Here is a 20,581-nt window from a genome sequence, read left to right as displayed (position 1 = left end):
AGAATTTTAAAAGTTACAATTTAGAGGTACTCACCTTCTTTCCAAGCAGCCAACACTCAGAACTACCTTTACTACCCTTGTTCTAAATGGCCAAGGTCTGGGGGAACTCACCCACAGACTCAGTAGATCTATTGCCGGCAAGGGAGGATTACCCGGGCCAAGTCCAGGTTAGCTTTGAGTCCCATCTTGGGGTGTCAAATTGTGGGAAGAAATATCCATCTGGTTCAGTTCCAAGCCGGGAGAAAGATACTGGAAGTGTGGAGGCTGATTGGAAAGATGGTTTATTGATGAAAAAGAACCACGTGGGCGTGTGGTTCTGGGCAGTTGACAAAATGGATTTGAGAGTGGGTTTTTAAAATATCTCCTTTGGGCTTTGCTCTTGAGCTTCCTGTTCCTGTGCAAGAGCATGTGTTCTATTGGCTGTTGTCAGATTCCTATATGGTCATGTAGGGGTCATAGCTGGCTCTATAGGCAAAAGAGGAAATGCAAATCCTGTCTGAGTTCCCAGGTTTGGTTGAAGTTTGGACTGCTCTGGGGGTGATGCAATGAAGGGCCTTGTGTTCTGAAAGAGTGTTGGGCAATTCCTATTGTGACTTAATGGCTTTGTCCTCTGTTGGTTCTTGAGTCAGGGCTACTCTTCCTATTCTGCCATTGTTCAGACTTTGCTGCAGGGAGTTTCAAAACATCCTGGCTTGAATGTATTCCAAATTTCCATTTCTAAAAGGTGGCTTCCTCAGTTTCTGGTTGGGGTTGGGAAACTGGGGCTGTTTCCTGCTTCTAAAAAAAACACGTTTCTCCATTTCTCCCTTTGGGGAAATATATTATTCTGCCTTTTTCATATTTCCCAATCTATTTCTTTCTTCTAGGAGGGGTATGTGTGCTGACTTTCTACAGTTTTATGTTTATGCTTTTATTGTGTTGTAAGTCACCCAGAAAATAAGCCTTTTCAAGCAGGCAAGAAGGACTTAAATAACTACCAATAACATTTAATGACATATGTTTAATATAACACATCCTTCTATGTGTTTAATAAGTGCATGCATAGCATCCTTCATAAATCCTTTTTTTAAAATAGATTCAAATTTCTGCAATAGGTTCTTCCTTCACCAGAGGGAAAAAACATAACTAAAGAGAATTTTGCTTCCTTGTTCATACTTTAGTTTTAAAGATAGATATGTGAAAGTTTAGAAAGCAAAGCAAAAACCTTGGAAAATATGCTATTTTGCTATTTTTCAGGGTGAATCTGGCCCCCCAGGACCCTCTGGCATAGACGGGGAAAGGGTAAGTATTGTTCACGCCAAAGTAGTCTAAGTCCGTTAAGGTTAATTTGTTATTTGTTAGATATATAACTACTTTGCTTCTGAATGCTCAAGGCAGCTTACATGGAAATCTCCCTTTATTATATAATCACAATAACATTCTATGGCAGTGTTGCAAAACTTTTCAACCGAGTGCCAAAACGGGAGTGCGCACATGCATGCATACCAGAAACCGGAAGAGCAGCTACCTGGTGCACATGCACATCCTGGGAAGATATCTTCTGGTTTCCGATGCATGCATGTGCACTGGCCATCTGATTTTACAATTTTTTGTGTGCATGCATGTGCGAAGACCAGCTGCCTGATGCGCATGTACATACCAGAAACTGGAAGATCATCTTCCTGATGCCAGGCGGCTACTCTTCCGGTTTCTGGCACTCTTGTGCATGTGAAAACCAACTGCCAGACGCACCAGAACCTGGAAGAGCAGCAGGCAATGGCTTGTGCGTCCAGAGAGATGGCTCTGCATGCCACTTCCAGCACACATGCCATAGGTTCTCCATCACGGCTCTATAGAAATAGTTGAGCTGATTGTGAATGAGTGGCTCAAGGTTCTCCTTGAAATTGTTATGTGCCAAGGTGGACAATCTGGATTTTCTTGGTCTTAGACCTACAACTGTAACCACTACTCCTCACTTACAGTGCTGTTTCTAAGTGGTCATTTTATTGAAGCAAAAATCCTTCCCAAAACATCCAGCAGTCAGCAGTGTATCTACAGCAGTGTTGGCAGCTATCTTAATTGAAAAGATGAAGAGGATACATAAAGAGGGCCTCAAAAGAATATTTGTGTAACCCATATTGGATGCTAAAAATGCAACGAAACCTTGGCAGAAGTTATCTAGTAGGATAGGTAAATCATGTCAGAACCAGTGGTGGGATTCAAATATTTTTTTACTACCAGTTATGTGGGTGTGGCTTGGTGGACATGGCAGGGATACTGTAAAATCCCCATTCCCTCCCGATCAGCTGGGACTCGGGAGGCAGAGAATAGATGGGTATGGGGCCAATGAGAGGATGTATTTATCGGTTCTCCAAACTGCTCAAAATTTCCTCTACTGGTTCTCCAGAACTGGTCAGAACCTGCTGAATACCACCTCTGCTCAGAACCACAACAATTTGAGTTGTGTGTAGAATGTGTGAACACACACACACACACACACATACAAACACACATTTGTCAAATTGCTGAATCAATTCAGGGGCACCTAATCTGATTCACTGCATTTAATTCATGGAGTAATAAAACTCTTGAATGGTTACATTCAAGGGGGGGGGGGGAATCAAACTGAAATTTCAAATCAGTTATTTTTTCTACAACTCTGAGAATATCATATTCCCTTTCAGGGTGAAGCTGGTCTTCCAGGCCCACCTGGCTTACCTGGTCCAAGAGGAGAAAAAGGAAACCAGGTATGCAATACAGGATGACTACAAGTTTTGGTTTGATTCATGAATGAATGGAAACTTCTACTTGAAGAACAATTGGTATCTGTCAAATGTCTAGACCAGGACTTGGGAATTAATTTTCACAAGGGGCCGCATTGGAAACTGGGACTGTCGAGGGCCTCCACCACTGATCCACTCCCTGCTGCCCCACTGTCCTGCTATCCCAAAATAACATAAATACCCTGTTTTCCCTAAAATAAGCCCTCCCCGGATAATAAACCCCATCGGATTTTTGAGTGTGCGTGCTAAAATAAGACCTCCCTGAAAATAAGCCCTCCCCCATAAGCAGCAGCCATGAGGTGACCACACTTGCCACCTCCTGCACCTCAAAAATAATAAGACCTCCCCAAAAATAAGGCCAAGTGCTTATTTGGGGAGTCAAAAGAAAATAGGACCCTGTCTTATTTTTGGGGAAACACGGTATAAATTGCAAAAAAATTATTAGGAAATAACTAATTATGGGCAAATGTTTGTTATTTTGCTTTTCATTACTGCCTGGAAATACTGAACATTTTTCTTGAGGCAATGGCATTAATCAATGGCCTTGTCAAAGTCTATTGTAATATCTTGAGACGATCTGAGAAGCATAACACCATTTATCTCAGGAATGGCGAATGGAGACTCCTCTGCTGCCTTCCAACCTCCTTCTTGCAGACTGTGTTGTGATACCAATTTAAAGGGCAAACCACAGAAGAGCCAAGTCACCCAGAATTTCTGCAAACTTAATGCTCCCCAAGCCAACTCCGAACCCATCCAACCTTTAAATCAAGTCCAGAAATTCCAACCCTGATCACTTCTAAGGCATCATCATCAGACACAAGTTGCTCTTAGCTACTGCCCAAAGTAAAACAAGAAGTGTGATCTATATACATGTGCAAAGGTACATGCTCTCTTGATTAATCGGCTTTCTTTCCCATTTCAAAGGCCAGCCAGCAAAATTATTGTTCCTTTCCAACAAGAAAAGGAAGTCATGCTTTTTAACAAGATTTTATTTATTTATTTATTTTATTTATTTATTAATTCAATTTATAGGCCGCACCCTCTCCACAAAGGGACTCGGGGCGGCGTACAACTCAATATACAGATAAAATATAAAGATTTTGAATCTGTTTTGGAAGTCTATATAGCTCAGCTGCCTTGGTCCTTTTTTGTCCTCAAATGGACTTTTGCAATAGATTATTGTTGAAAGCAGAAATTGCAGCTGTCGTAGGAAAATTCCAATAGAATTTATAGAATCCAAGAGACAACAACACAAGCAATAATTCTTACTTTAAGATCAGAGTGTTATTGTTTCTAATAATTTGGAACTTAAGAAATGAATAAATATAAAAGAAGTTACAATACAATACAATAGCAGAGTTGGAAGGGACCTTGGAGGTTTTCTAGTCCAACCCCCTGCCTAGGCAGGGAACCCTATACCATTTCAGACAAATGGCTATCCAACATCTTCTTAAAGACTTCCAGTGTTGGGGCATTCACAACTTCTGGAGGCAACTTCTGTTCCATTGATTAATTGTTCTAACTGTCAGGAAGTTTCTCCTCAGTTCTAAGTTGCTTCTCTCATTGATTAGTTTCCACCCATTGCTTCTTGTTCTGCCCTCAGGTGCCTTGGAAAATAGTTTGACTCCCTCTTCTTTGTGGCAAACCCTGAGATATAATAGCAGTAATACACTTACATAATAAGCCATTGCAATGTGGTCCAGTGACATACAGCAGATCCTACAAGGACTGCTATAAATCAAAGGGCCCCGAGCTAATCTTGAACCCTATCCTTTATACTGTTTTTCTAACCACATACATGCTTCACAACTTTACGAGCTGTCACTTTCCATAAACACCTGTGTACATTACGTTCAGTTCCTCATTTTCAACAGTTTCATTCTTCCTGTTTTAAACGTATCCATACAAGTGCATGCTTTGCAAAAACATGTTTCACAATTAGCAATGGTTCTGCAGGATTACAAATGTCCCTGGTAAATTTTGAAACTATCCTAGCTGAAAACTTTGGTTTATATCTCTTCCTTCTGGGGCCTTCTATCATCCATAGGACTTATTGAATCTAATAGATCAATAGGCTATATTTCTTGATTCTCACACAGCAAACAGTGTTTTAGATCTATTTTTTTGCCACCAAGGATCATCATACAAACTCTTGGGTTATGTGTGTTTACAGGGTGAAAAAGGAAAAGCTGGACTTGCTGGCTTCAAAGGTGACAGAGGAGAAAAGGTAAGTTACCTGCTAACTGATGAAATCCCAAGGTTTATACACACACTGATAAATTCATTTGTTTGGAGGTCACATCATTGTTTGTATATGGCATACACCAGGCCATACATGCTTATAGGATTATTATTTGCATTGAACACAGTGGGTAGATGATAAGACAGACATCCCCAATTTTATGCTCTTGAACATTCAATGATTAGATATTGGAACTGTCGATCAAAGCAAATCCAGTTTCAATGTCAGATTAATCAAATTAATTGGATTAAAAATCAAGGGTTTTTGTAAGGATTTCATGGGTTCTTACTTGCAAACCACACCGAGTCACGTGGATAATGAGATTTGCAGTGTACAAACTTGGGAAAGAGAGAGATGTATAATGAGGTACTGATGAAAGCAAAAGTACCGGATTCATGGAGGGAAGCACACACTACATTAATATTTAAAGAAGGTGCAGATAAAAAACAGATTCAAAACTATAGGCCAATCTCATTGTTAAATGCCGACTATAAAATATTCACAATAATAATAACGGAGAGATTAAAAAAACTATTAAATGACTATATACACCCAGACCAAAATGGATTTCTCCCAACAAGGCAAATTAAGAATAATACCAGAATAATAGCAAATATCTTAGAGTATTATGAGGCTCATCCAGAGAAACAAGTGGCACTTGTTTTTCTGGATGCACAGAAGGCATTCAACAATTTAAATTGGGAATTCATGCTACATTCATGCTACAGCAAATGAAGAATATGAAATTAGGGGGCCAATTTGAAAGACTAATAGAAATGATATATTCTATTCTATACACCCAAAGGGCAAATATTATTATTAAATGGGGAAAGTACAGAGACCTTCAAAATAATGAAATGAGTAAGGCAGGGCTGTCCACTATCACCTCTGCTCTTTATCCTGACACTTGAAAGTCTACTAATAAGAATTAGATGGAATTCAGAGATAAGAGGAACTAAAATTAAAAGAGAGGAGCATAAAATTCAGGCCTTTGCAGATGATTTGGTATTCATTATAGACAATCTGCTAGAAAAGGAAGTAGTTTAATTCAAGAATTAGAAAAATATGGAGACGTAGCAGGGTTAAAGATTAATAGAGAAAAGACTAAAATGATAACTAAAAATTTGAAGGAACAACAAAATAAAGAATTTGAAAGGATAATAGGACTTCAAGTGACAAAGAAAGTTAAATATTTTGGAATATGGCTAACTGCAAAGTGCTCAACGATAAAAGAAAATAATTATACAAAATTAGTGCAACAAATAAAAAAAAAGATCTAGAATTATGGGGGAAACTACAACTATCTGTCAGGCCTGTAGTTATGTTTCTTATTAGGATCTTTGGCCTGCCACACTTTTTATTAATTTCCTACAGTTTCATTTCAACTGTAGTAGTTGGGAGGGGGGAATAGAAAGGAGTAGGATTGTGGAATGTATTGTTGACATTCTTTTATAGAAGCCAAGGTCATCTTTTGTCTCCGCACCTCGACACCTGACCGGAAGCAGAGGGGTGTAGATGCCAGCGTGGAAAATGATGATTGGAACATGTGATGGATTTGTGGGTGTGGGGATAGATCATGAACTTTCAACTGGGTGGAATTCCAAAAAGAACATCAGAGTTGGAATTCCATAGACGTGCTAACTTGCCTGCATGAATAAATTGGACCTTTAAGGATAACTTTGGCTTCGACAATGATTTAATTCTGCATGGTATTTAGAATGCCTGACACTATCATTATTAGGGAAAATAGCAGCGATAAAAATGAATGTATTACCGAGACTTCTATACTTATTTCAAACAATCCCTATAAAATTAGAGATTTTTTTTTAATTGAATTGAACAAGATTATGTTAAAATGTATATGGCAAGGGAAGAAAGCCAGAATAAAGTTGAAAGCTCTACAGGATGACAGAAGCAGAGGTGGTATGGGACTCCCTGACTGGGAGCTTTATTATAAAGCAGCAGTGTGAACATGGATTAGGGATTGGATAATGTAGCAATATAAATATGTGATTACTATTTATTAGATTTATGGCAGATCCTCTCCTTACTGGAAGATGAATTTTTATACCATAGTTTACATTCAGATATGAAATTGGGTTTCCATTTCTCTTTTTAATCCCTCCCTCCCTACTTCCTTCCTTCCTTCCTTCCTTCCTTCCTTCCTTCCTTCCTTCCTTCCTTCCTTCCTTCCTCTCTACCTCTCTACCTCCTTATTCCATACCTTTCTCCTTCCCTTTTTCCTTCCTAGGGTGAAATTGGTGCTCCTGGCCTCCCAGGTCAACCTGGAAAAGTAAGTAGAACTGCATTTAAAAAGCTATAAAGACACCTAATTAATCTTGGTTAATTTCAATAAACTAAGCAGGATTAGAGCCCATTATTTCCCATTAGAGTAATCCCACCACTATATACTATAGATCATATCAGTCTGTTTGTTCACTTTGACTTGACCACCAGTGTCCATGAAATCACAGCAAGTACAACTTACCATAAGTGTTGTTCTCTTAAGGAAAAACTAAGGATTCTAAACGGAATGAGGACACAGAGGGGGGGAGAAATAAACCAATGTTTCTGAAAATCAAAGCTTCTTCTGTTCTTTAAAGTGAAGATGTGCTTCAGCCAGCCAACTGCATTACTTGTTTTGTGTGGCCTGAAGGCTTGTAAAAAACAACAACATATACTCCTACCAAATGTTGGCATTGTGTTGCAAGCTTTTGTGAAGCATAATTGCACAATGTGTAGCCCTCCATGGAGATCCACAATTCTTGTTGCCCATCAATAGTAAGTAATGCTGAGCATTGAAATTGAATACATCTGGAGACCTTTGAGATATGTTATATTTTTTGAGCTGTTTTGAAGTAATAATAAAAAAGGAGTATTATCACATATTTATCGCTGTAATGCAATCAACATTATGTTGTTGCAGTTATTATTTTATAAAGTTGATCCTGAAATCTCTTATTTTCATTGTTTGCACTTTAGACTACTCTATTTACACCAAGGCCTAGTATTCCTGTAAGTAATTTTTAATTCTTTGATGTTCTATGGTTATGCTTATATTTAACATGCTTACATGAGCAAACTGTACTAAACTTTAAACAACGGAATTTCAAATACATGTACTTTTCAAAAGGATATACATAAAGAACAGAAGCTGATGCAGTTCCTATTTAAAATGGAAAGGAAGATCCTGAAAACATCCATGGAAGAGAAGAACTCATAGGAATCTGGGATCTTATAACATCAGACCTTCAATTGGATAAAAGGAACCTCTGGGATGGCCAGAGATGATATGGATGTCCACCTAACGTGGATATCAGAATAAAATCTACAGGTTCCATCTCTACTTTAGCTCCATCAGTAAGATTTCACATTGCCCATGATAGATCTGAACTGAAATCCAGAGTTTGAGTGACATTTTCTCCCTGTAATTTTAGGTCATTTGCTGAAAGCAAGTTGACCTACCAAAAAAAGGATTAAATCTGTTGATACATAAGGTGACCAACTTTTTTACAATGAAAAGGAGGACAAAACACGTTCTATTGTCCAAAATGCTAAGGTGACCAACTTTTTTACAATGAAAAGGAGGACAAATAAATTGGAAAAAATATATCGTAAATAAAAGAAATATTTTATTCATTGCAACAATAATACACTAAAATATGATATATGCATAATAAAAACATTTGCAACATTTTATATTGTAATTATGCTTACATGCCTATTAATTATTATTTAAATGAGTACTTTTCCATTGAATTAATATTTTTTGTCAATGTATCATCTTCTAACAATATATTGGAAATATCTGAACAAGAAATATCATTCATATTGAATTTTACGGCAAGTGCTGCAGCTAGAGTATCAACATTCAATCTCGATTTCTCACTTGTCAAAAAATCATTGGCAATTGAAAAAAACTCTTTCAACTGCTGCATTAGTTCCAGGGCAGCACAACGTAAATTGAACAAGTATAAATAAATGTTCACATGGAATATGTTCATTTTTGAAATGGCTGAAAATATCCACCCATCTTTTATCAATTTCAACATGTTGATTTTCCCATTGTATTAATTTTTCAGAATTTAAATATACATTCAGTCTTCTAATTTCTTCAAAGAAACAATTGTCGTCTATTTTAATGTCTAGCATTTCTTTAGATAAAAATTCAACACAAGATTCAATATCTATTCAATATACTTGCGATGAAGTAAAAAAAACACCATTAAAAACTGTTTAATAAAATACGTCACATAACGCACAACAGATTAGTCTTCAAATATCAAAAAGGAGGACATGTAGGAGGACACTTTTCGAGGGAGGACAGAACTTACAAAAGAAGGACTGTCCTCCCTAAAGGAGGACGGTTGGTCACCTTATGATACATCATCATCATTCTGTACAATATACGAAAGGAAAATGTTGCCCCTTGGTTAACAAATCCAGGTTTTTTTTCTTGATCCCTCTGTTTTAACAGGTGGAATAGCCATACATTTGCCAATCTTCTTTTCAATCTGTCTTAAAATATTTCAAAACAAGGAAAGAACAGCAATTGAAGGTGGGGAATATCAGGCTGCTTCCCAAAATTACAAATTCCTGTCTTAGTTTCTATAACAATAAGAGCTTCCTTTTATCCTTACTTAGTGTAATCCTTCTCCTTAATCCAGGGATGTCCAAACTTGGCAACTTTAAGACTTGTGGACTTCAACTCCCAGAATTCTGGGAGTTGAAGTCCACAAGTCTTAAAGTTGCCAAGTTTGGACATCCCTGCCTTAATCTAATTATTACAAAATATTGCACTTTAGGTAACACTGCAGTTTCAAAAGGGATTATAAACTTGCAAAAGTGTTGCTAATATTTTCCCAAGTGAGCAATCAGATAAACTTTTAGTAAATTAAAGACAGTTCAAATAGTTTGCCTTAATTTAGATATCTCACATTTCCCTGTCATGTTCCTCTAGACCAGTAGAGGGCAGCAGACGTTCTTCATAAAAATAGTCTATTTAAATTCTCTCTTAAAGTTATCTTGTTTATTATCTGTATTGGTTTACGACCGCAATAAATTGAAAATTAAGTGAATTGATGCAGCCATGTTACAGGCAGTCCTCAATTTATAAACACATCTGAGCTCAAAATTTATGTTGCTAAGTGAGACATTTGTTAAGTGAGCTTTGCCCCATTTATGAACCTTTCTTGCCACAGTTGTTCAGTGAATCGCTGCAGTTGCTAAGTTGGTGATATGGTTGTTAAGTGAATCTGGATTTTCCATTGGCTTTGCTTGTGAGAAGGTCGCAAAAGGGGATCGCATGAGCCTTGGACACTGCAACCGTCATAAATATGAATCAGTTGTCAAGCATCCAAATGTAAATCACAGGGGGATGCTGCAATGATCATAAGTATGAAACCTGGTCAGAAGTCACTTTTTTCAGTGTTGTTGTAACTTTATGCTTCACTTAGATATTTAGATTTAGCAAAACCCTTTAAAACAATAGCATAGGTCAGTGATGGCTAACCTTTTTCCCATCGCGTGCCAAAAACGGGGAGAGCGCGGGTGTGTGTGTCTTGCACGAGCGTGCCCAGACCCATAATTCTATGTGTGTGCCCCCCACACACACTCCCCCCCCCCCCGTTCTTGGCTGGCGATGGAGCCATTTTTCGCCCTCTCCAGGCTCCAGAGACTGTTAGTAAATTAAAGACAGTTCAAATAGTTTGCCTTAATTTAGATAGCTCACATTTCTGAGGGGTAGATTTCTGTTACAGCATTTTTTCCCCACTGTAGAATTTGTGTTTTGTAGTATTTTTCCACTGGAAAAAAAATGCACAATATTCATGGACTTTTGGGGGATTAGAGAGTTAGAGATGGAAGTTGTCCAGAACTTTATATGCTTAATTTGTGTACTTAATAGAACTTCATCAGCTGTACCCTGAAAAATGACAATGTCAAGCCACTTGTATAGTGGCTTTGCTAAGAAAACTACAGGAAATTGTCCCTGTCAGGCTCAAGTACCAGAGATGACACAGTGAGATCTGCTGAAGTCCAGTTCTTTGTTTACACCTAATAGGAGCTGAGGTGGCGCAGTGGTTAGAGTGCAACACTGCAGGCTACTTCATTTGACTGCTAGCTGCAGTTCAGCAGTTCAAATCTCACCAGCTCAAGGTTGACTCAGCCTTCCATCCTTCCGAGGTGTGTAAAATGAGGACCCAGATTGTTGGGGGCTGACTCTGTAAACCGCTTAGAGAGGACTGTAAGTGAAGTGGTATATAAGTCTAAGTGCTATTGTTAATAGATAGAATCTTGCCAGACTAAAGTTATAACCTTTTAACCTAACAAGTATATCCTGGAAGTTTCTAAGGCTATCCTGAACCTCCCCCCCTCCCTATCCAGTTTAGGACTGTGCAGTCTCTCGTCTTGGAGCTCTGTGGAATGTGCTGTCTCCACCATGGGAAATTGCAGTCCTACTGCTGGCATTCCCACGCCTCTTCTTCTCCCTCAGTTGCATATTCCATCATAGTCCATGAAGTCACTACAAGTCAAGCTTGACTCTAGGGAGACGCTATTTTTAACCACTCTCACAAAATATGGAATCAGACCATGTCCCTGCAAAGTTGCCTGTGGCCATTTAATTAATATGAGTGTCACCTTTGGAACAGAAGAATCAGTTCAGCAACTGGGATGGGCTTGCTAATGAATTTCTCTCTCTTCACAGATAGGAGCTGTAGGATTTTGGTGCCATGGAGGTTGTCGTCTTTACCAGTTCTATCACTCTTTATCTAAACAAACATACAATTCTTTTCTTTTACTTACTCAAGGGAGAACAAGGGCCAAAAGGTGACAAAGGTGATCGTGGAGAACGAGGTGAACCCGTAAGCATATTATTATATTCTTTCTTTTCGGATAAACCAGAGGTCAGCAATCTGTGTCTCTGGAGCCGCATGTGGCTCTTTCCTCCCTCTGCTGCGGCTCCGTCACCGGTCAGCACCACAATTTTGAGAGGAGCTTCCGGTGGGGGTGGGGGAGAGAAGCACAGTGCGCCAGGAGAAGACTCTATGGCAAGGGGAGGGTTTTCCAGTTGTCTCCACAATTGATAGGGTTTTTTGACTCATGCAGTATACACCGCCCCGAGTCCCTTTTTGGGAGAGGGGGCGGTTTAGAAGTGCGAAGAATAAATAAATAAAATAAATCTCCTCAATGGAAGGGCAGGTTGGTAGCCATTGTTTTTTTTCTGCAGTTCTAATTCTCTGTTGAAGTCTGTGTCTGTTATCTATCACAGATCACCCAAATCATTATCTCTGATCTATCCAGTATCAAATACCCTCATTTGGCTCTTAATAATGAACTTTTTCTGGGGGCTAAAAGAACATCTCTTAGATCAAGATACTCAGAATCACTACAGTGGGGAAAAAAATACATAAAACTGAGATCATTTATGTGTGTTTCTTTTTCTGTCTCTTCCTTTCTATAGGGAGAACGAGGTGTTCCAGGAGAACAGGGTCCGATCGGGCCAGCTGGGCAGCAGGTACGTTAAGCTAAAATGAAACCACTAAATTAGCTCATATATTGATATATATGATAAAGGTAAAGGTTCCCCCTCGCACATATGTGCTAGTCATTCCCGACTCTAGGGGGCGGTGCTCATCTCCGTTTCAAAGTCCAAGAGCCAGCACTGTCTGAAGACGTCTCCGTGGTCATGTGACCGGCAGGACTAAACGTTGAAAGTGCACGGAACGCTGTTACCGTCCCACCAAAGTAGTCCCTATTTTTGTACTTGCATTTTTACATGCTTTCGAACTGCTAGGTTGGCAGAAACTGGGACAAGGAACGGGAGCTCCCTCCGTTACAAGCTCAGCATCTTAGCCACTGAGTCCCATTGATGTATATATGATAGGGTGATACAAACTATTCATGGGATCACTGCTTAAGGCATTGATACATCTAACCTAAACTTCTCTTGTACTGTCTGAATTGGCAATCCCAACTGAGCTGACTTTTCTGTAGGGTTGGCATGCTTAGCCCATGTGAGGAGATGGCATCCCAAAGCTTCAGGAAGACATGCTCACTTCAGTGGTCTCCTTCAAAGTCAGATGACCAACTAGAACTGATCTTTAAGAGGTTTATAAGTTAATATCCATCTCTCTCTCTCTCTCTCTCTCTCTCTCTCCCCTCACCCCCCACCCATCTGTGGAGCGAAATCACAATAGTTACACAATATGGAATGAGCTTTGGAACGGAACTGATTCAGTGGGGATAAATATATGTATATAAGGTTATATTGATTTTCAAAAATAATATAAAAACAAAATCCATTGTATATAGAAAGAAGTAAAAATTCATCAAGCACATACCCTAAGATTAAATGTGTCTATATAGTTTCCATAATCCCAAATAATTATAATCATCAAATCAACTTTTCAGTGTTTTGTTTTTTATTTTCACTATGTGTGTGTGTTTGTGTGTGTGTGTGTGTGTTGTATTTGTGCTGAAAATAAATAAAGGGAGACTAGTATGGATCCATTTCAAGCTGTTTAGCTCTCATCAGCTAGCCATACCCTTACTGGGATTTGAACCTGGGATGTGTTACATATTAGGCAGACTTGCTAGCCACTACACCACCGGTTCTCCTCCTTTATCAGCTAAGCCAGGGAAATAAGTATGTGTTTGTGTTACAACCCCTGGTATGCTTAAATATGGGAGGGAGCTCACTCCTCCCTCTTTCTGTCCTTCAGCTCATCACAGAAAACCATCCAGGCAGAAAAAGGCAACATTAAAAATAAAAATATATTCTTCATTTTTTAAACGATCTTCTATTTGCTTTGAAAGTGTCGCCTGTGTCTTCTCCTTGGTTGGCCAGGTGGTTGTGACCAACAACTTTATAACTTTTGTTCTGCATCTTATTGTTATCACAACTCCAAGTTCATTTATGTGGATTGCTGAGCAGGAATGGATGTCCTTAACCCTCTTCCTTTCCTTCTGCTTCTGTTCCTTTTGAACAAATAGTATCCTTTAAAATCAGTCGATAAAGACCTAAGTATCTCAGCTTGATGCTCTGGTGTTATTATCTTTTGGTGAATGAAAGCAAGGAGCAGCAGTATTTTCCTTCAGCCATTAAAGGTCCTTCCACAGCTCTCTTGGCATGGGGTCAACTTGCTTTATTGACTGCCTGAGCTTCTGCATCTTTGACTCTTCTATCTACTAGACTGAAGCCTTGTTTCTTGTCTTCAGGGTCTGAAAGGACAAGAAGGGGAAGTAGGTCAACCTGGACCTCCAGGAGAAATTGTAAGTAACAGCCTTAAGAATATTTCTTTCTAGGTAGGTCAAGGTTTAACAAACACTTGGATACTTAAGAGCCTTTCCATATCTGAACCAGGGTCATTGCAATGTTGATATTGGGAATCAAGGATGGGTATGAGTATCAGTATATTCTTCAAACCTGTGGCTATGATTTATTTTAACAGGGTGCCCCTGGACGTGCAGGACCATCTGGCCCACGTGGTTTGCCTGGGAATGTGGTGCGTATACAATGGCAAGGAAACAGCTTTTTATCTGACGGAAGAGTAGAGTAGTTGTGAATTTGGTCACCAGCTAAATGCACACTGATTGTTCTGGTGGCACAAGTTCATCACCTTTGAAGGGGATACAATTTTACCTCCATCAACTGCACCCACAACCTGCATTATTTCCTCCTTGAAACCTATTCTTGTCCTCTTTTTCTTCTTCTCCTCCTCCTTCCTTCCTTCCTTCTTCTCCTCCTCCTCCATCTTTTTCTCCTCCTCCTTGTTCTTCTTGTTCTCGTTCTTCTTATTCTTTTCCTTCTTCTTCTCCTTCTCCTCCTCCTCCTTCTTCTTGTTCTTCTTCTCCTCCTTTTCCTCCTTCTCCTTCTTCTCCTCCTTCACCACCTTTTTCTCCTCATTCTTCTTGTTCTTCTTGTTCTCCTCCTCCTCTTCCTCCTCCTCCTCCTCCCTCCTCCTCCTCCTCCTCCTTGTTCTTCTTCTTCTTCTCCTCCTCCTTCTCCTTCTCCTTCTTCTTCTCCTCCCTCTTTTTTTCTCCTCCTTGTTCTTCTTCTGATTCTGTTTGTTCTTGTTCTTCTCATCCACCTCCTCCTCCTTCTTCTCTTCCTCCTCCACCACCTTTTTCTCCTCCTCCTTGTTCTACTTGTTCTTCTCCTCCTCCTTCTCCTCCCCCTCCCTCTCCTCCTCCCACCTCTCCCCCTCCCTTCCCCCTCCCTCTCCTCCTCCTCCTCTGCTGCGCTTCCTCCTCCTCCTCCTCTGCTGCGCCTCCTCCTCCTCCTCCTCCTCCTCCTCCTCCTCCTCCTCCTCCTCCTCCTCCTCCTCCTCCTCCTCCTCCTCCTCCTCCTCCTCCTCCTCCTTCATTTTGTGGGAACAAGTCATCTTCCCACTAAAAGGAAAGGAATTTTGCATGGAAAAATGATCCTTGCCATCTTCTTATCCACTCCACTTATGCTTGCTGTCTTCTTATCCACTCCACTTACCCTTGCTGTCTTCTTATCCTCTCCACTTATTTCTCTCCACTTCAAAAGAGTGATGGGACTTCGGTCACATTCTCTGAAAAAGGATTGGAGTCTGTTGTAAACATGCAAGGCACAAAGCTATATTTTACTTCAACATGCAGCTGCAAGGATGTCTTTAATTGCTCTTGGATGAAAAAGTACAGCATTTGCTGCCCAACGTAGCGTACAAATATTTATGATAAACAATTAACAGAGATTTTTTTTTTTCATGGGAAATGATGTACAAATGTCACCAAGAAATAAATGTGGAACGTTTAATAAAAATGCCGTGGCATAATATTCATGGCAAGTAATTAAAGGGATGGTTACAAACTATTTCCATTAGTTTATGTATTTGTTCATGTATTTATTTGTATCCTGCCTTTATTATTATTATTATTATTATTGTTTTTACAAATAACTCAAGGTAATTAACATATCCAACACGCCTCCCTCCTCCTATTTCACCACAACAACCCTGTGAAGTTGTCCTGGGCTGAGATATAGTGAGTGGCCCCGAGTCACCCAGCTTTCTTTCAGAGCTAAGGCAGGGCTGGGAATCACAGTCTTTTGCTGATTGGTCTAAAGTCACCCAGTTTGATTTCAGGCCTAAGGAGAAACCAGAACTCACAGTCAGGGGTAGTATTCAGCCGGTTCAGACTGGCTCGGGCGAACCTGTATCTCCGACTGGGCCTGCCCACCTGCTCCTGCCCTATCCTGTCCTTTATTTCCTGCTTTCAAACTCATCTCAGTTGCGCTGCACAGCTGATCCCCCCCCCCGCAATTGTTTTACTTACCGTTGCTGACTTGGGAGGTAAGCAGCTGAGCTGATAAGTGCTCAATTTTCAGCCCTGCAGGCGGGCGCAAACCACACATGTAAAGCATTTTCTCACCGAACTGGTTTTTAAACCGACATCAGTCCACCACTGCTCGCGGTGTCTTGCTTTCTACCAGGGGTATCTGAATCAATTGTGTCACACAACGTATTGTGATTTTTTTTTTGCCTTTGCAGTGCTGGGGTGGGCATAGCGTGCATGTTTTAAAGATTGAAGTAGTAAAGACTGAGGCAGTAGCATTAAGGCTAACTCGTTTATTTAACAGAAATAACTGACAGGAACGAACAACGCTGAACTCATCTGACAGCTATTTATAGGTGTAGCTGTCAGATGGGGAACCAATGGGAAGTAAGTGTTTCTCCCGCCGGCCGGCAGGCGCGTCTAAGCCAATCAGAGGCGCTTCTCCAAACACCATCTGGTGGCCCAGGCTGGTAGGACACAACAGCATGTATCCAGCCCACAGGCTGCGGGTTTAACAGGCCTCCATTAGACCAAACTGGCTCTTTATGTTTATGGTTGCAAACAATCTATTTATTTTTTCACATGCCTGAATCAAGTTCCTATAACTCCCAATCCGCTTGTTCAATAGCAAAATTTGACTTGTTGCACATCATTTCCTTTTACAGGGTATACCAGGAGCTGCTGGTCAGCCAGGAATTGATGGACAAAAAGGAGAAAAGGTGAAAAGATGGATCCACAGCTAAAGTGTAATGATTGTTTGCGGGAGGGAAAGGGTGAGGGCTAAACATTAAAAGAATTACAGGTAATCCTTGACATGACCACAGTTGGAATGTCCATCCCTAAGTCATTAAAAGAGTTGTGCCTGATTTAATGATCTTTTTAAGCATGCTTACTAATTATTAAGTAAATCACCATGGTCCTTAAACAAACCATGATATCATTAAGCAAATCTGACTTTTACTATTGACTTTGCTGTTGGAAGTTTTGACCAGGGGACACTTGGGTGGTCGTAAGGGTGAGGAGTCAGTTTTTTTCAGTGCTTTCATAACTATGAATGGTCATTAAATAGAACTGAGTATTTAATGGCCAGATGCCCTTCCTGTTGCCAATGTGGAGTTTTGTTCAGCAGATATATTCTCATTGTGCCCAGAGAGAGAAATATTTACCTCTACCTAGGATCGAACTCACAGCCTCCTGATTGTGAGGCTAGTACGTAACGGTGGCATTTGCCTGATGAAATTACCATGCAAGGGGTCATCATTTTGGCTTGCTGAAGATACTGCTTAAATAATGTGCAAACCTTATTATGCATTAAATAAAGCAGTTACCTGTACACTCTTTTATCTCCTCTAGCTGAAGTTGTGCATGTCAAATATTGTCCTGTACTAGCTGAACAGCAGTAAACAGGGTAGCAATTAGTACTCTCCAGACAGTTTTATTAGCTGAGCCATAGCAGATAATGCTAGAGCTATTGGTTGTAAATTAGGCAGAGAAAGCTCTGCAGGGGAGGTACCATTTCTTGTAGTTTGTAGCCGTGGCCTAAACACAGCCAAGAAGAGAGTGTCTTATAGTCTAAGGCCAAAGAAGTCTACAATATCCAGGCTAGGGAATTGTAATCCAAATAACTGCCTGTAGGACAAGGAATCAGGAGAAATCAAGGATGTGAAGTCAAAGGAATGCAGGTCTAACATTGAGAAAAGGATTTTGAACCTTTGTATAAGAGGATTTAATGCCTTGTCCTGGAAAGGAGGTATACCAATGTTGGTTGCTCAGCCCTCCTTAGCCAGCAATGTGTTTTAGGACCTCCAGGTTCCCAAATTGAAGATTAAACTCCTTATTCTCCAAATTGGTAATCATCATCTTCAATCATTGGGTCTCAGTCATCACTCCCAAGAAGCTCATAGTATATTTGTGTTGTGTTGTGGCCCGCCAGCTGCCAGTGGAGCTGGTGGCAGACTCCGACGATGAGGAGGTTGGGGAAGAACTTGGGCCAGTTCTGGAGTCTGGGGAAGGCTCTGACGGATGCTCTGCATCAGACGCAGAGATAGAGCCAGGGCCGTCCTGACATTTCACAGCCACCATAGAGACAGCTGCCTTTGGAGGCTGATAGAGTGAGGAGGAAGAACAGCTGGGACCTGTTCCAAATGCATGTATGCACAGAGCAGTTAGGAGAGGTGAACAACAGAGGACAAGGAGTCGACTCAGGAAGCAAAGCACACGTGGACACTGAATGGCCCCTTCCTGCCTGGGGAATAAATAGAAGGAAAGGGGAGTGGCTGTCGTAGGGGGCAACAGTTCGTATTTCTGAAGATTTTGCTCATCGTGTTTTGTGCCACAAAGACTGCTTGCCAGAACTTAATTTGGCTGGGAACTCATGGCCTTGCAATTATTGCAAAAAAACTGATAAGATCTGTTACTGCAGTTAACTTATTGAAGGACTGTTGCCTGGACTTTTCCGTGGATGAATGCAATTAATTCACAAGAGATAAATAAAGAGTGTCTTTTTGTGACAAGGAGTCTGTTTCTTGCTTCTGATAAGGCTGGGTCAGAACAATTTGCTACCTAACTACAGGCTGAGACTGAAGGGGCCAGCGGCCACTAGGCCACAACATAGCCTTAGGGATGTGTTTTCCACATCCTACGCTCACCTCATTGATGGTCACTTAGTTTCATTATTCCTTTGTTATGCAAGTAGAGAATGGATGGATAAACCAAATAAATTCCATGTTTGAAGGAAAGCTGGCACAATGAGGTTATTAAAAGTCCATGTGATGTGGACTAAATATTTGCAATCCAAATACTGAAGTGCTTATATTGATCTCCACAAGGTTTTGAGGAGCAAGTTCTAGAATTTTTTTTCTTGGCTTCTCTATTTAGGAGGAACAGGTGATGAGCAATCCAGAGCTTCCCAGTTAAAATCCTCGATGAAGGAAATAAGTAGAAGATACTGCCTGCCTCGTAGTCTGTCCTAATTGTCCTCTATTCCCATTGTCTCTTCTGCAGGGAGAACCTGGTAAGGAAGGAAAATCAGGTCCATCTGGGCCTACAGGTGAACCAGGAGCTGTTGGAGAACCTGGATTACCCGGAAAGGGTCGAGATGGGGAAAGGGTAAATTTAATTCCTAAACTATTTGTGTAAGCAGATACTTACTTAAGAAGGCTCTTGAGACTCCTTTGGATTGCAAGTAGATCAAATCAATCAATCCCAAGAGAAATCAACTCTAACGGTCCTTTGGAAGGGCAGATACTAAAGTTGAAGCTCAAATGCTTTGGCCACCTATTGAGAAGAGAGGACTCCTTGAAGAAGACCCTGATGTTGAGAAAGATGGAAGGCGAAAGAAGAAGGAGATGGCAGAGGATGACACAGTTAAATAGTATCATCCACACAATGAATATGAATTTGGGCAGACTCCAGGAGACAGTGGAAAATGTGTGTGTGTGTGTGTGTGTGTGTGTGTGTGTGTGTGTGTGGCATGCCATGGGCCATGGGGTTGGGAAAAGTCAGGCATAACTTAGTAACTGATCAACAAAAGCTTGTCAGTTTTGGAATAAGTTTAAGTATAATCTTTATTGTCAATGTACTTAGATACAACGAAATTGGTTATTTTACAACGGATGATCCGATTGAACCAATTACTCATTTTGTGAGTTATCATTCCATTCCACAGTATTCTCTACTACTGAGTCATTGGTTTACCTGAACATTTTTTTAAAAAATTTGCATTTTCAGCTGTCATCCTATGAACTGTTGCTCAGAAACACAATATCAGGAAAAAAAAGCATATTAAAAATAAAGACTGTGTCAGAAATGCTTCCACCATTATTCATTCCTGTCAGGTTTTAATTTGATTGGGTTGCGTGTGTCCTCCTGCATCTTGGCAACCTTCAGAGGAAAGAAACTGGAATTGGAAGAACAAAGAGGTTGAACAAATTATGAAATTAAAGACGAAAGCACAAAGTTTGCAAACACAATTCTCTGTAATTCAATGGTTGTGTTTGCCAATGATTTAGTGATTGACAAGGCTGCTTTTATGAGTTCATGAACTACACTAAAGCAGTGGTGGGTTCCTATTGGTTTGACCCTGTTTGGCCAAACTGGTAGTGGTTTGGTGGCCTGAGTTGCTGGAACCGGCAGCGACCCAGACCTGCCACACCCCCGAACAAGTTCTCCCCCGTGGCGCCATAGCTTCTCTTTAGATTCAGAGAGAAAAAGGCTGACTGATCCTGAGTTTATTTTAATGCTAAATCCCAGGTTGGATTCTGAGGTCAACTTGACC

General features: G+C 40.4%; 1 protein-coding gene across 2 annotated transcripts in view; it reads left to right on the top strand.

The window, feature by feature from the left end:
• The window catches only part of COL22A1 (collagen type XXII alpha 1 chain), a 238,177-nt gene that overhangs the window by 145,893 nt on the left and 71,703 nt on the right, over positions 1-20,581 (top strand). For both annotated transcript variants that reach the window (XM_081951041.1, XM_081951042.1), the window contains 11 exons: positions 1,237-1,281; positions 2,664-2,726; positions 4,936-4,989; positions 7,256-7,297; positions 7,987-8,019; positions 11,814-11,867; positions 12,467-12,520; positions 14,224-14,277; positions 14,457-14,510; positions 16,971-17,024; positions 19,309-19,413. In XM_081951041.1, the coding sequence (XP_081807167.1) occupies positions 1,237-1,281; positions 2,664-2,726; positions 4,936-4,989; positions 7,256-7,297; positions 7,987-8,019; positions 11,814-11,867; positions 12,467-12,520; positions 14,224-14,277; positions 14,457-14,510; positions 16,971-17,024; positions 19,309-19,413 (612 nt within the window). The remainder of the gene's footprint in view (positions 1-1,236; positions 1,282-2,663; positions 2,727-4,935; positions 4,990-7,255; positions 7,298-7,986; positions 8,020-11,813; positions 11,868-12,466; positions 12,521-14,223; positions 14,278-14,456; positions 14,511-16,970; positions 17,025-19,308; positions 19,414-20,581) is intronic.

The sequence above is a fragment of the Natrix helvetica genome (genome assembly GCF_964273705.1).
Source record: "Natrix helvetica genome assembly, chromosome: 4".
Lineage (NCBI taxonomy): Eukaryota > Metazoa > Chordata > Lepidosauria > Squamata > Natricidae > Natrix > Natrix helvetica.
The sequence above is the reverse complement of the archived record's forward strand: the minus strand, read 5'-3'. Positions and strand labels throughout refer to the sequence as shown.